Raw genomic sequence first — 12,358 nt, 5'->3', positions numbered from 1 at the left:
AAATTAAAATGAGGGAAAACAAAATAGCTCAGCACCTACAAAAAAAAAGAAAGAAAGAAAAGACAATCTATAGATAAAAAGATGTCAACAATGGGGAAAAAAGAGGACTAAAGAAGCCAAAATTCTCACAAAGTATAACAAAATGGAAGAAGTAAATTCTACCCTATCGATAATGACAGTGAACGTAAATGGATTAAACACTCCAAACAAGACAAGGAGTGACAGAACGTCACTGTCTTATAGACAGAATGTCTATAAGAGACACACCTTAGATACGAAGTCAGGCTTTTTAGGCTGAAAGTCAAAGGATGGGAAAAAAAAAATTCTACGCAAACACTAACCAAAAGAGAGCAGGTATGGCAATACCACTATCTGACAAAATAAACTTTAAGTCAAAATCTATTATAAGAGACAATTTGCCAAAAAGATATCACAATTATAAGTACCTATAGAGCCCCAAAACTGATAAAGCAAACTCTAACAGAATTAAAGTGAGAAACAGACAGGTCTACGATAATAGTAGGAGACTTTAATACACCACTTTCGGAGAACAACTAGAAAGACACTCAATAAAGAAACAGAAGATATGAATAGCACTATTAAACAATTGGACCTAACAGACATATATAGAACACTCCACCCAACAGGAGCACAACACACATTCTTCTCTAACGCACATGGATCATTTTCCAGAATAAACCACATTTTAGGACACAATGCAAATCCCAATAAATTTAAAAAGACTGAAATCATACAAAGCATCTTTTCAGACCATAATGGAATGAAGCTAGAAATCAATAACAGGAAGAAAAAGGGTAAATCTGAACAACACGCTACTAAAAAAACCCATGGGTCACAGAAGAAATCAAGAGAGAAATAAAAAAATACCTAGAATTGAATGAGAATGAAAACACAACACACCAAAACCTATGAGGCACAGGGAAAGCAGTGCTCAGAGGGAAATTCATAGCAATAAATCCCAACATTAAAAAAAAAGATCTCAAATCAATAGCTTAACTCTACAACCTGAAGGAAAAAGAAGAGCAAAAGGAGCCCAAAGCTACTAGAAGAAAATAATAAATTATCAGAACAGAAATTAATAGAGAATAGAAAAACAAGAGAATCAACAAAACCAAAAGTTGGTTCTTTAAAAAAAAAAAAAACAATAAAAACAGACAAACCACTGGACTAGAATGACAAAGGAAAAAAGTGAGAGGGTGCAAATAACCAAAATAAAAAATGAAATTAGAGACATTACAACAGATTCAACTGAGATATTAATAGAGGATCACAAGAGAATAGTATGAAAAATTATACTCCAACAAACTTGAAAAGACGAAATGGACAAATTCCCAGAAATACATAGCCTACCTATACTAACATAAATAGAAATAGAAAATCTCAATAGACCCATAACGAGATTGAATCAGTCATCAAAAGCCTCCCAACAACAAAAGGCCTAGGACCAGATGGCTTCACTGGGGAATTTTACCAAACATTCAGAGAACTGACACCAGCCCTGCTCAAACTCTTCCAAAATACAGAAGAGGAACATTACCCTGACACCAAAACCAGATAGAGACAACAGAAGAAAACTACAGACCGATATCCCTCATGAATACAGATGCCAAGATCCTCAACAAAATTCTAGTGAACAGAAATCTATATTAAGAGAATTATACACCACTGGAAACCCTGGTGGCGTAGTGGTTAAGTGCTACGGCTGCTAACCAAAGGGTCGGAAGTTTGAATCCACCAAATGCTCCTTGGAAACTCTATGGGCAGTTCTACTCTGTCCTATAGGGTCGCTATGAGTCGGAATCGACTCGACGGCACTGGGTTCTGGGTTATACACCAAGTGGGATTTATTCCAGGAATGCATGGATAGTTCAACATTTGAAAATGAGTCAATGTAATACACATTAATAAAACAAAGGAAAAGAACCACATGATCATCTCAATAGATGCAGAAAAGGCATTTGATAAAACCCAAAACCTTTTCCTGATAAAATCTCTCAGCAAAACAGGGACAGAAAGGAAATTCCTTAACATAATTAAGGGGATAAATGCAAAACTAACAGCCAACATTATTCTCAATGGTGAAATACTGAGAACCTCCCCCTTGGGAATAAGAACGAGACAAGGATGCCCATTAGGGAGAGATGAAATCTCCCTCTGGGAAGTAGTAAATTTTTGTCTATGGTGATGGGAAAATGAGCATCGACTAGGGGTAACAGTTACACGACTTGATTAATGTAGCTGTTATCACTAAGCTGTACACCAGAAAGAAATGGGCACACCTCAACCCCAAGCTGCCCAAGCCCAGAGGCACACCTAGCTTGCTCCCACCTCCAGCCTCTGCTTGGCCTCCCCCACCTGCTACCCCACCTTCTGGCTGGGCAGGGCCCTCTGAAAAGAACGGATGGGAACAGCTGGTGCGCAGGGACTGGACTCCATAAGCAAGGGAGGGTCCCAGGTGTCAGGCCAGCACAAGTGCAGGCTGGGCCCTGGTCTTTATTGCTTGTACCGTACAAATACAAGAAGAAATTCAGAAAGGCCAGAGGGCGGGGGAGATGTCAGAGAAAAGACACACACACAAAAAGGAAAAAGACCCCCTACCACCCAAACCAACCTATCCCATCCCCGCCCCATGATGCCCTTCTGTGAACGGTCTAGTACAGGATGGGGGTTGGGAGGGTCGAAACCACAAAAATCAAATTCCAAACACCTGGAGATATTGGGTGGGAGAGGAAGGGAGAGGGGAGACGTGGGCAGGGCAGGCATGGCTCCTCCCACTAGGTCAGCACCCTCCCGCCGCCACCCCAAGGGACGAAATGCTTGAGCCACACACACCACACATACACATTTGAGGGCCTGGCCACGCTTGCCCTCACAAACACACACACACAGCACACATGCACACTCGTGCACACAGATTCAAGCACGCACACCTGTGTGCATCCGTGTCCCTGACGCGCGTCCAGGCACCAAGTGCCCACAGCACAGCCGTGTACTTGCTCATGCTCACCTTAAGGCTGCAGAACGTGGGGCCTTGGACAGGGGGAGGGGGAGGGGAGGGGAGGTGACCTCCCTTCTCAGAGGCCACCCACCCCAACACAGACCAAACTCCCACCCCCACCCGCTCCTCCACCTGTCTACAGGCCCAATACTGTCTTGGTGTGAGATGTGTAACAGCCAAGGCGGGCGCCCCTCTGCCTCAGGCAGAGAACAGGTAATCCCTGCCCTCGCCCTCCGATGGGGCCGGGCCCACGCCCAGGGTCCAGCAGAAGGGAAACCCTGGTAAGGCACAGAGCTGGGGGCAGGGGTTGCCCCAAAATGTTCCTCCTGCCTCATCCCCAAAGCCAGGACAGCAGCTTGCGGGCAGGCAGGGCAAAAGCAGGGCCAGGAGGCAGTGCCCACCCCCGGGCCGTTCCTGGTTCCCCAAGGGTAGAGCTGAGGACACAGTGCCATCCACCCGAGGGAGCCCTAAACCCTCTGCTTCCACAGCTTCCCCAGGCCCCCGCCAGGTCCTGGACATTATTGCTTTTCTGCCCCCATGGGGGTAGGCCGGACTGCCTCATGTCAGGTCACTCGGAACCTAAGCCACAGTACAGCAGGCAGCACCAGGGCCGTTGCTGGACACGGAATCCCTCGCGAAGGCCACCTCCTCTGTCCAGCAGCAGCAGCACGTAGATGGGTGGCCACGTTCCACGCTTCACCCCTCGTCGGGGCTTGTGTTGGTTAAAAAAAAAATAATCTTCCCAGCACTCCAAAGGCCCAGTCCTGGGGCAGGAGCTGGAGAGTCTCCCAACACTAGTCTGGACAGAAAGGTGAGGGGGGACAGGCACTCCCTTGGAGGCAAGGGCTGCTAGGATGGCTGAGGAGTTTGGGAGAGGGCTGAACAAAGAGCTGGGAATGGGGTGAGGAGATGAGGGGCGAGGATACAAAGAAGAGCAAAATAAAAAGGTTTTAAAAAAAGCCACCCGTGCCTCCTGTAGTTGGCGGGGCCTGCTCACTCGCGGATGCTGGCTGAGTAGGAGAACTGGGGGAAGTGGGTCCGCTGGTCCAGTTCTAGGGAGCCCAGGCTGTCATCTGTGGGGTTTGGGGAGGTAGATTAGGGGGCTGGCCTTCAGGGGGCCCAGACTCCCTGGTCGGGGGAGCGGAACACCAAAGGAAAGGGCCACAGGAAGGACTGTGGTCAGACCATTGGAGGAACTGCACTGGCAGGCCCGTCAGAAAGGGCAAGGAAGGCTGAGGAGCTTCCTTCCTGGTAGACCTCACCTCAGTGTGGGCCACTCCTCAGGCCAGAGCCCAGCTCCTCAGCCCTGCAGCCCGCCCCTCCCCCCAGTGAATCCCCTGGTCCACCCCAGGCCTCTCGGCCAGTGCCCAGCCTTGGCCTCAGCTCTCGCCTGCTTCAATCCGCTCTCCAACCTGGCCGGGGAACTTTCTTGAGGTAACCCTGGTGCTCCTCTGTATGAAACCCACCATGGCCCCCCAAGACCCTCAGGAAAATGCTCCCACTCCTCACAGTGGCCCCCAGGTCCTGCCTCCTCTGGCCCTGACCCCCCCTTTCCTCCCCTTCCCCTGCTTTCTTCTGTTCCTTGACTATGCAATGCTTGCTCCCATTTCAGGGTGTCTGCACATCCCCTCAGCCTGGAGTGCAGCTCAGTGGACATGTGTCCTCCAGGAAGTCTCCTGACACCAGGCAGGGTCAGCTTTTCTCCTCTGGGTGCCCCCACCCAGTCCTGACGCTCTAGGCTGTCACGCTGCACACAGGTCCATCTCCCCATCTGGCCTGGGGCTCCACAAGTCTTGGTCACTGCTATTGTCAGCACTGCCCAGCACTTGGCCAGCCCCAAAGACCCAGGCAATTTAGGAAGACAACAATTAAGTGTGTCATCTCACCAGTGACAATGCTCCAGGCTGTCCGCCGGGAGCCCAGAGCCCCAGAATGTGCTATGGCCAACGGCTCCTGTATCCCACTGGCCCCTTCACCCACCAAGTCCAAGGGGGGCCAACAGTGAGAGGCCCTGCGAGCAGACCACAGGGCAAACTGTCCAGACGTAGAGTGTTCCCTTCCTGGGGAGCTGGGCCAAGAGCAGACCCGACCCCTCCTCACAGCCCAGGCCACCAGGCAAGGGCCCCGACACTCACAGCGGTCCGGGGGTGTGACTGTGATGGACTGGGCTGTGAACTCGTCGTCGAAGTACCTTGTGTCGATCTCAGATGTGACCTGAGGTTTGAAGGGTGGCAGGAGCTACGAGGAGAGGAGCTCAGACTCAGGGACCCTGAGAGGGGAGGACTGGGCCCCTGGGGAGCTCCTGCTGGGGTGGGCGGCTGTGGGGCTCACCTTCCTCTGTACCACATCCTGCCAGTTGATGCTGAGGAAGAACCTGTGCTCCATCACCTCCTTGGCATCACTGGGCCCCCCGCCAAGCCTGGGCAGAGATGGGCGTCAGCACCCAACCCCAGGGCAGCCAGGTTCTGGGAGACGGCCACTCGGGGCAGGCCTGGGCCTGTTATGTGTGGGCCCTGAACAGCCTTCAATGAATCTGTTTGCGCCATAAATGCCCTCTTCGCAGATGAGGAAACCAAGGCTCAGAGAGGGGAACTCACAAGCCCAGAGTCAGAGCCAGGGAGACTGCAACTCAGCCCTGTGTGGCCTTGCAGCCCACTCTCCCACCTATGTGTAGAATGATGGGTGAAGGCGGCTTGGCCGCATGGCCAGGTTCACACCCGGCTCTCCCACCAACAACTCAGGGACCCCAGACCAGGGGACCGCCCTGTTCCTTCCTCAGCGTCCCACCATAAAACCATGTGGCATGGAGTATGAGGCCTCCCTGCGGGAGCTGTGCGGGAATGATGCACATCCACGTGTGGAGCACGCAGAGAACGAGTGCGCGCCTGCAGACACTGCCTTGTCCGGCCCAGGAATCAGAGGCGGCAGTGGCCGGGCGGGCAGGCGCCAGCCCTCACCTCTGCTTTGGGTCCTTCTTAAGTAGCCCAGCAAGCAAGGACTTGGCCTCGGGGCTGAGCGTGCGCGGGAAGCGAATCTCCTCCATGAGGATGAGCTCGAAGAGGCGCTCGTGGTCCTGGTTGTAGAAGGGCAGGCGGCCACACATCATCTCGTACATGACCACGCCCAGCCCCCACCAGTCCACGGCCCGGCCGTAGTCATTGTCCTCCAGCACCTGAGGGAGGAGGGCCGTGAGGTGCTGACAGGGGCCGGCGGGGGAGCAGGGATCTCAGCCGGGCCTCACATGTCCCTACGCCCCCCGTCCCCAGAAACCTCGGGCGCCAGGTACTCCGGGGTCCCACAGAAGGTTTTCATGGTGGCCCCGTCACTGATGCCCTCTTTGCACAGGCCAAAGTCAGTGATCTTGATGTGGCCGTCTTTGTCCAGCATGAGATTTTCCAGCTGTAGGAAAAGTCAACGGGTCAGGGGCACGTTCTTCCAGGGCTTCCCGCCGCGCCTCCGGCACCAGCCCCTTCCTAGAGGGGGCTGTGGCTGGGGTGGCAGCCGCCATGCCAGCAGCTTCTGGGCATCAGGACCTACACCTCCCCGCCTGCTAGCCCAGAGCAGGCGGAAATCAGAGAAGCCAGGCCCAGTCCCAAGCTGCTGGGCAGCGAGGGGGGAGTGTACTGGCCATACTCTCCCAGCCTCAGGTGGGAGGAGCACTACCTTTTATTGTTTTTCTAGTTTTTTTTTTTTAATTCTGAAATGTACCCCAGGAAAGAGCACAAAACAAAAACACCAACATGCAATTTAATAAACAGTATGACGTAGACTCTTGTGTAACCTCCACTTGGTCAAGAAAGAATGCTGCCAGTTCCCAGAGGCCCCTCACGTGTTCCAGTTATTAACTATCCCCCCGACCTGGAAGCAACTTTCACTTCCTTTCTTTTCTTTCAGGCTTTTACCAGCTACGCATATGCCTGTAAACAACATAGATTCATCGGTCTGTCCGTTTTTTTTTCCGCACAACACGACGCCTGGGAAAGGCCACCACGCTGGGGCGTGGAGCTGTGGTGTGCTGGTTTGAACTGCTGCATGGAGCGCCCCCCAGTGGCTGTACCACAACACACCCCCCACTCTGCAGTCAGCAGGGATCTGCGCTGCATCCAGTTAGGGGGTTGTGAACCACCTGCTGTGAGCGCGTGCATGTTACTGAGGCGGGACTGCAGGGTCCTAGAAAACGTTGTGTTCAGTTTCAGTGGGCACTGCCAAGCCATCTTCTGAGGCAGCTGTACCAACTTGGAAACCCTGGTGGCGTAGTGGTTAAGTGCTACAGCTGCTAACCAAAGGGTCAGCTGTTCAAATTCGCCAGGTGCTCCTTGGAAACTATAGGGCAGTTCTACTCTGTCCTATAGGGTCGCTATGAGTCGGAATCGACTTGACGGCACTGGGTTTGGTTTTTTTTTTTGGGTAACAACTTATCCACCCTCCAGCAGCACAGAAGTGTTCACAAGAGGCTCGGAATGGTCCCCACCACATGGCTGCTTATGCCAGAGCTACCACCTTGGCCCTGGGTGGGGAGGGCTAGGGGCCCAGAGGGAGCCAGCCCCCGGGCACATGTCCGGGAAGCTTGGCAGATAAGAACAGGATCCTCCATGGCCTCGACCCTCCCCACCCCAAGGGAGCAGAGCTGAGAGGCTACCATGTCTCACCTTGATGTCGCGGTACACCACGTCCCGAGAGTGCAAGTACTCGAGGGCCGAGACGATCTCAGCGCCATAAAACCGGGCGCGGTCCTCTGTGAAGACACGCTCCCGGGACAGGTGGAAAAACAGCTGCCAGGGGGGTGGGTGAGGTCAGGTGCCCAGCCTACCGACCTGCCCTCACCCTCCCAGACCCTGGCTCCCAGCCCAGTGACAGAGCAATACCTGCTTCATGAACCAGCAAGTGACAGTGAAAGGGACAGAGTGAGGGACAGTAAGCAGGGAGGAGCTTACCTGAGACAAGAGCAACCCAGCAAGGGGTGAGGAGCAATGGACAGCCAGCTGGTGCTGACGGAAGATGAGGGAGGGAAGAAGGGCAGGAGGGACAAGTGGTGACAGCAAGCAAGCAAAAAGGAGCCCACAACCATGAGCTGCAGACAGCAGAAATCCAATTGGGCAGACGGAGCAAACAATCTGATCTGTGCTGTCATATCCAAGTGCACAGAGGAGGTGAGGGACAAGCAGGGGTGAGAGGGAGGGAGCCAGAGCAACTCAGCAACAGCAAGTGGCACAGGAGGAACCGGGGAAACAGAGGACTGATGGGCTTCAAGCCTCATATGTTTTCTCTGGGACCTTTAAGAACAGCCTTTGCAAACTATGAGCCAACCACCCTCTTCATCCCACTGTCCTCTCCACACCTCTGGACCTGGGTTGGACCCTGAACTGGGGCAAGTCACTCAACCTGTCTGAGCCTCAGGTTTCCCGCCTGCGCAGAGGGGTTGTGGGGAGGGTGAAACAAGATGACCCTCAGCAAGTCTCTGATGTCTCTGACTCTCCCGCGGGCCCCCCATTTCACCCACAGCTCCCTCTCGGCCTCCCCCACTCTCAGGAGACACTCAAAAGCAAGGCGGGGCAGCCCGCTCACCTCACCACCGTTGGCATACTCCATCACAAAGCACAGGCGGTCATGGGTCTGGAAGGCATACTTCAGCGCCTGAGGGGTGGGAGGCGGGAAGGAGGCTCTGCCAAGCCCGGGAGGCGGGGCACAGCTAATTCTGCACATGCCCCCAGCCCTGACCTGCCCAACCTCACCTTCTGGGGGATGTGAGTGAATGCCTGGCTCAGCGGGCAGGAAAAGGCCTACTATGTGGTCCTATCTCATCCTCCGCCTCCAGCACAGCCTTTTAGAGGCCGGCCGGGGAGAACTTTTGTTCTGAGCAACTAGAGCTGTTTTACATTTCTCCTCCTCGTCTTAACAGTAAAATGTGTTAATTTACACACACAACCACACACACACACACAATGCATGATGGCTTCCTGCAGCAGGACAGACACGTTGTCAGTCAACAAACACTAGTTCTGACTCGGCTCTGAGAAGTCGTACAGCGAGTTCCTCAGAGGCCCTTGAGTGGACCCTACACATGACAACTCTGTTACCTGTCTTTACACTGAGGTCCCTGGTAAGACTTCACTTGAGTAAGGACTGTGGCTTAGTAGGACATCTGTACAGCAACTGAGCCTGAAGACACGACCCACATGTCATCCTTAGCCTGGGCCATTTAACTGCTGGCTGCTGGCCCTGATGGAGCCAAGAGCCCAAAGGGGCGTCTACCAGGCCTAAGCAACAGCAGCACAGTGACAACACATCTGCTCCCAGGACTACATCTTACGGCAGAAACACAGGTTCCCACCGTGACCCGCCGTGCGTGGTGCCCCTAATTCACAGCAGTCATACTCTGCGGGACTGTCTTCTACCGTGGGAGGTCAGCCGGCTGAGGCGCTTACATGACGTCACTGGCTATGAAGAAGCTGCTACCCCACTGACCTGGGGAGCCCCCCGCCGGCCTACATCCCATCTGTGTGCCACAGTGGCCAGGCTCAGCCCTCCCTGAGCTCTGTCCAAACGGGCTGGCCTGGAGGCCCTGCCTGAGGGGGCGTGGAACTCACAGTGAGGAATGGGTGCCTGGTGTTCTGGAGGACCCGGCTCTCGGTGACTGTGTGGGCGACTTCATCCTGCAGACAGACAGTGCCGGATGCGAGACTGGTGGCCAACACCAGGCTGCCCGCCCCACCCTGAGGGAGGTGAGGAGCCCTGTCTTGGTGAAAAGCACGTCCACTCCTAGCCAATAAATGCAGAAGGAACGACAGGATTCAAACACTACCATTCACAAGCCCTAATCAAACAATGGAGCCCAACAAGGATCCTGGGCGGCTCCCAGACCCAGGAGATGAAAAGTCGATAGGAACTTTACGATGGAAGGATCAGGCTGCCACCATCCCACCACTGGGACCCACAGATCAACTGTAACATCACTGCAGGGGGGCACCAGACATGAAGAGACCCCTGCAGTGATGCCACAGGATGTGGGGTCACCATCTACGGAGTGTCCTTGCCAAAAGAACAAACGATCCACTCAAGGCTGTAGACTCGAGTCCCCACACCGGTGGCATGAGCATCACCTGGGAACTTGTGAAAAATGCAACTTTTTGAGCCCAACCTGACCCACTGACTCCGCCGCCACTCTAGGGCTGGGTCCACGCTGACTCACAGGCCCTCCAAGCGACACAGGCTCGTCTGACCTCTGTTTACACAGCCTGCCTACCTGGAGAGCTGCCAAGCTGCAAACCTGCGACAATTCAGACCCCTTGCTCTCCACTGGGACAGTGCTAGCCCTAGGGGATGGCTGGTGATGTCTGCAGACATTTTTTGATTGTCACAAATGCAGGAGGTGGGATGCTGCTGGCTTTAATGTGCCGAGGCCACAGATGCTGCTGAACACCCTACAATGCACAAGATGGTTCCCTATACAAAGAATGATCTGGGGCAAAACGTCAACAGTGCTGAAGCTGGAAAACCCTGCCTTGGGCCAACGGCACCGGAAATTGCTGTTCGTTTTGTTAGGTATGATAATAACCAGTAACCAGCTGCAGTCGACTCAATTCCAACGCATGGTGACCCATGTGTTTCACAGTAAAACCATGCTCCGTAGAGTTTTTCGTGGCTGTGATCTTTCAAAGGTAGAACGCCAGGTCTTTCTTCCCAGGTGCCTCTGGGTGGACTCAAACCTCCAATTTTTCAGTTTGCAGCCAAGCATGTTACCAGTTTGTACCACCCGGGGGCTCCAGGTATGATTTCAGTACCATGACTATACTCTTTAAAATCTTTACGTGTTAAAGATACGTATCTAGGTATGTAAAGGTGACATGATAGGACTAGAATACGCTGGAAGATACTCCAGAACAATAAAACGGGGGAGGGGGCAGAGCTAATGAACAAGATTGGCCAAACGTTGGTGACTATTGAAACTGGATAATAATTACATGGGAATTCAGTGTATTTATTTTTCTTTTTAAAACTTTGTATAGGTTTGGAATTTTCCATCATAAAAACTTTAAAAAGGTGAAAGAGAAAGAAACAGAATTCCACTCCCAGCCCAGCCCTCCCCCTGGGCCACCCTCAGCCGAGCCCCACCCTCCCCAGCCTCCCACAGGCCCTTTATCGCCCCTGGGACCTCCTCTCCAGCCCTTCAGCCCCCAGAGGATGGGGTGGGGGACTCCACATGAGCCTGCCTGCGGTCTCTGGGCCTCACACCCCCCATTCCCTGACCGGCCCTGGCAGGACTGAGCCCAAGGGGGACAGCCTGTAGGGGGAGAGGAGATAGGGGTGGTGGAAGGCATGGTGGGTGCTCAGCCTCCAGACCGTGACTCCCACAGGGGCTGGGAGCGCCCACCTTGGCGATGATAACCTCCTTCCGCAGGATCTTCATGGCGTAGTAGCGGCCGCTGGCCTTCTCCCGCACCAGGATGACTTTGCCAAAGGTGCCCTTGCCAAGGAGTTTGAGATAGTCGAAGTCATTCATGGTCTGCCCAGGAGGGAAAAAAAGGGAGATGGGGGAGTCAGCACCTGCCACATACCCCGTGGGAGGAAATTTTCACAAAGAAAGAGAAAAAGCAAAGGACGCTGTTGCCGAACAGCTCAGGCTAGAGGCCGGAAGGGAGGCTCTGGACAGCAACTGTGTGTGCTGAAGCAGCCTTCAGGTCTTGGTGTTCCCGGCATGGGCCCGCGAGGGTGGACCAAGGGTACTGACAGGGAGGGGCAGGTCGGCACCCTGCCCCAAGGAGGCTGGGGCTTTCCCTGTGCACAAACTGAACACAGCCATCGCAGCGGCTCTACCCAGGCTGCCCCATGCCCCATGGACACAGAGCAGCCCCAGGGCATCCACCTCCTGGAATCGACCCCTTCTGCCTGGCAGTCACGAAGTCTCTCTGCTGGGCCACTGCACACTTTGTATGGACACCCACGACCGGCAGGACCTGTACAGGGGGTGCTTGCAGGTCAGCAGCCCCCACCCCCGGTCACCTGCCCCAACACTTACCACCTTGGCCCGCGCCTTGCTGACGGCCACTTCCATCTCCTCAGCCGTAGAAGAGTCGCTGGGGGAGCCACACTTGAAGTCCATGGGGTCCTCGCCTGGGCCCCGCTGCTTGAGGCTGTTGGCGACCATCTGGATGGCCTGCATCCACTCCTCCCTGTGGGGACACGTGCACCCCGGGGGGCCCTGAGTGTCAGCTCAGCTGCAGCTGTCATCCTCCAGGGGGTGAGCAAATGGCCCAATGGCCCCTGAGCCAGGGAGAGCTGATGGGACTAGGGCAGCCCAGCTGTGGTGGGTGGCAGAGGGCAGGAGTGGAACGAGGAGGG

At 54.1% G+C, this 12,358-nt stretch overlaps 1 protein-coding gene across 4 annotated transcripts in view; it reads right to left on the bottom strand.

Moving 5' to 3' along the window:
• Window positions 1-1,146: 1,146 nt before the first annotated feature.
• AKT2 (AKT serine/threonine kinase 2) overlaps window positions 1,147-12,358 on the bottom strand; it is a 58,056-nt gene continuing 46,844 nt past the window's right edge. For 2 of the 4 annotated variants that reach the window (XM_049900488.1, XM_049900490.1), the window contains exons 5-13: window positions 12,036-12,189; window positions 11,391-11,522; window positions 9,607-9,672; window positions 8,585-8,653; window positions 7,669-7,791; window positions 6,290-6,418; window positions 5,977-6,191; window positions 5,351-5,438; window positions 1,147-5,257 (exon numbers count right to left, since the gene is read on the bottom strand). In XM_049900488.1, coding sequence (XP_049756445.1) covers window positions 4,829-5,257; window positions 5,351-5,438; window positions 5,977-6,191; window positions 6,290-6,418; window positions 7,669-7,791; window positions 8,585-8,653; window positions 9,607-9,672; window positions 11,391-11,522; window positions 12,036-12,189 — 1,405 coding nt within the window. In that variant the 3' untranslated portion in view covers window positions 1,147-4,828. The remainder of the gene's footprint in view (window positions 5,258-5,350; window positions 5,439-5,976; window positions 6,192-6,289; window positions 6,419-7,668; window positions 7,792-8,584; window positions 8,654-9,606; window positions 9,673-11,390; window positions 11,523-12,035; window positions 12,190-12,358) is intronic. The other 2 variants (XM_049900491.1, XM_049900492.1) reach the window with 2 other exon arrangements.

The sequence above is a fragment of the Elephas maximus genome, chromosome 11 (assembly GCF_024166365.1).
Source record: "Elephas maximus indicus isolate mEleMax1 chromosome 11, mEleMax1 primary haplotype, whole genome shotgun sequence".
Taxonomy (NCBI): Eukaryota; Metazoa; Chordata; class Mammalia; order Proboscidea; family Elephantidae; genus Elephas; species Elephas maximus.
The sequence above is the reverse complement of the archived record's forward strand: the minus strand, read 5'-3'. Positions and strand labels throughout refer to the sequence as shown.